Genomic DNA, 2017 nt, shown 5'->3' on the forward strand with positions numbered 1-2017 from the left:
TCAGGTCCGGCTCCCTGGGGAGGCTCAGGGCTCCAGGGGGGAGCCGGGCACGTTGCGGCAGGGAGTGCGGGGGCTCCAGCCCCGTGTTGTCTGCCTGGGGCCGAGAAGAGGGTTAATGCCACCCTCCTTAGTGTCTCAAAGGTTGTCTGTGAGACCCGCTCGTGTTTCCTCTGCCAGTCTGCTACAGCCTGAAATGCATTTCAGTTCCACCCCATTGATGTTGACTTCTCATAATTTATTCTCAAAACATCCGAACTCCTGTTCCTGACGTGACTGAAGGATTTCTGCAGACTCTTTCAAATGGAAAGCAATTCATTTCCACTGGGTGCTTGAATCTAACGTGATGAGAGAGCGCGAGGAGGGAAAACGGGAAGCACAGTGTGGTTTCAGAGTCTGTTTATTTGCTGGCAGCCCAAGGAGCAGCTTACGCTGATGGAGTGTGGTGGATCGGTCTGGGGATCCTCTCGGGGGTTGATGGGATTAACGAGGGAAACTTGCACCAGCAGAAGCAGTGCATCCCATTTATTGTAATAAATAAACCTGCAAATGGCTGAAACTGCTTTAAAATGGGAGGTTGGATGGATTCTTCTGGACGAGAGCGGCTTTGGCTGGGTGACGGACCAGCACATAATTGGGTTTTGGTCACTGTGCACGTTGTGGAGGGGGTGTGCGAGGCAGAGAAAACCTTGCTGATTTTTTCTTACCATTGGCTATATACTGACTCTTTTCCACTTTAAATTTTTACCACTTCATAACTTGATGAACCCTGTGTTCAAACTCTTGACCCCCCCCCGGATGCTGCTTATACCTTGAGGGAAGCTGAACCGGGACCCGGCTCGGGGGTGGAAGGTGCTGAAGGGTGGTCTGTGGCTCAGACGTCAGCAAACCCCTTGGACCGGGTTCCTCGAGGTGATCAGGTGGCGAGGAAGGAGATGTGTTACTCGTTAGACTTAGGGTTTCTACGTGCTTTTGGAAATACCACTGGTAGCTTTCTGCATCATTTGGCACCTGAATCTCTTTTCAGGCTTATAATGGGAGCTATGAGATAATAAGCAAGCCATTATTGTTGGCTGTGGCAAGCCTAAAGCATTGCAGATCCGTGTTTTCCTTTATCCTGTGCATGTCCGCTCCCTCGTGCAGGTGATGCTCGCGGAGAGGAAGGGCACGGACGAGCTCTACGCCGTGAAGATCTTGAAGAAGGACGTCGTTATCCAGGACGACGACGTGGAGTGCACGATGGTTGAAAAACGCGTCCTGGCTCTCTCCGGGAAGCCTCCGTTCCTGACCCAGCTCCACTCCTGCTTTCAGACGATGGTAAGTGCCGGTGCCGCAGCCTGTCCCTGGCAAAGGGCAGAGTGGGCTGGGGACCCTGCTGGACCCTGAGCACTGAGCGGGGGGAGTCTGACACTTTGCAAAATGGATTTTAGTCACCTGGCTTTGCTGGTGAGTTTGTGGGCAGAAACCCTCTTCTAGAGACCCAGTGGCACCAGTTATCCGGGACCAGTGCCTTTCTGGGTGGCTGCAGGGCGTCCGGGAGCTGTGAGGATGGAGCTGTAGGGACTTCTGCCCTGGTCACGTATTTTAGCTTCTCTAAAACACACCTTTGCTTTTATTCGCGTTTCTTGTCTGGATATACGTCACTACACTTGCAGAAGCAGCCATGTATGTTCTGCCTTGGCAACCTGGCAACTTGTCCAGTTCGTGTGCCCAAGTGCCTCCTTGAACAAAATGCGTGTGTGTTAAACTGGAGGCGGTAACGTACAGTATCTGCCCCCCGCGGATTTTTTCATCAGGGAGCTGTTGATGGCATTAGAGGTGATTTCCCAGCCCCTCAGGTGCCCCCCCAGCCCCTGATGTCCATTACGATTCGATGATAGCAAAGTGCTGCATTTTTTCTCAGGATTTATTCTGGCAATCAGAAACCCGAGTGGAGAGTGAAACCCAACACAAACCGCAGGAAATTCAGTTTGAAGTGGGCGTGCGATGGAGTTCGTACAAATCAGAAGCGGAGAGGGGG

The 2017-nt window shown here is 52.4% G+C and overlaps 1 protein-coding gene across 1 annotated transcript in view; it reads left to right on the forward strand.

The window, feature by feature from the left end:
* Positions 1 to 1138: 1138 nt before the first annotated feature.
* Positions 1139 to 2017, forward strand: part of LOC104168423 (protein kinase C beta type) — a gene marked incomplete at its 3' end in the record, with an annotated part of 12051 nt that continues 11172 nt past the window's right edge. The window contains exon 1 of the mRNA XM_009709006.1: positions 1139 to 1314. Within this exon, the coding sequence (XP_009707308.1) occupies positions 1144 to 1314 (171 nt within the window). The remainder of the gene's footprint in view (positions 1315 to 2017) is intronic.

Source organism: Cariama cristata, unplaced genomic scaffold, assembly GCF_000690535.1.
Source record: "Cariama cristata isolate BGI_N322 unplaced genomic scaffold, ASM69053v1 scaffold16751, whole genome shotgun sequence".
NCBI classification, from domain to species: Eukaryota; Metazoa; Chordata; class Aves; order Cariamiformes; family Cariamidae; genus Cariama; species Cariama cristata.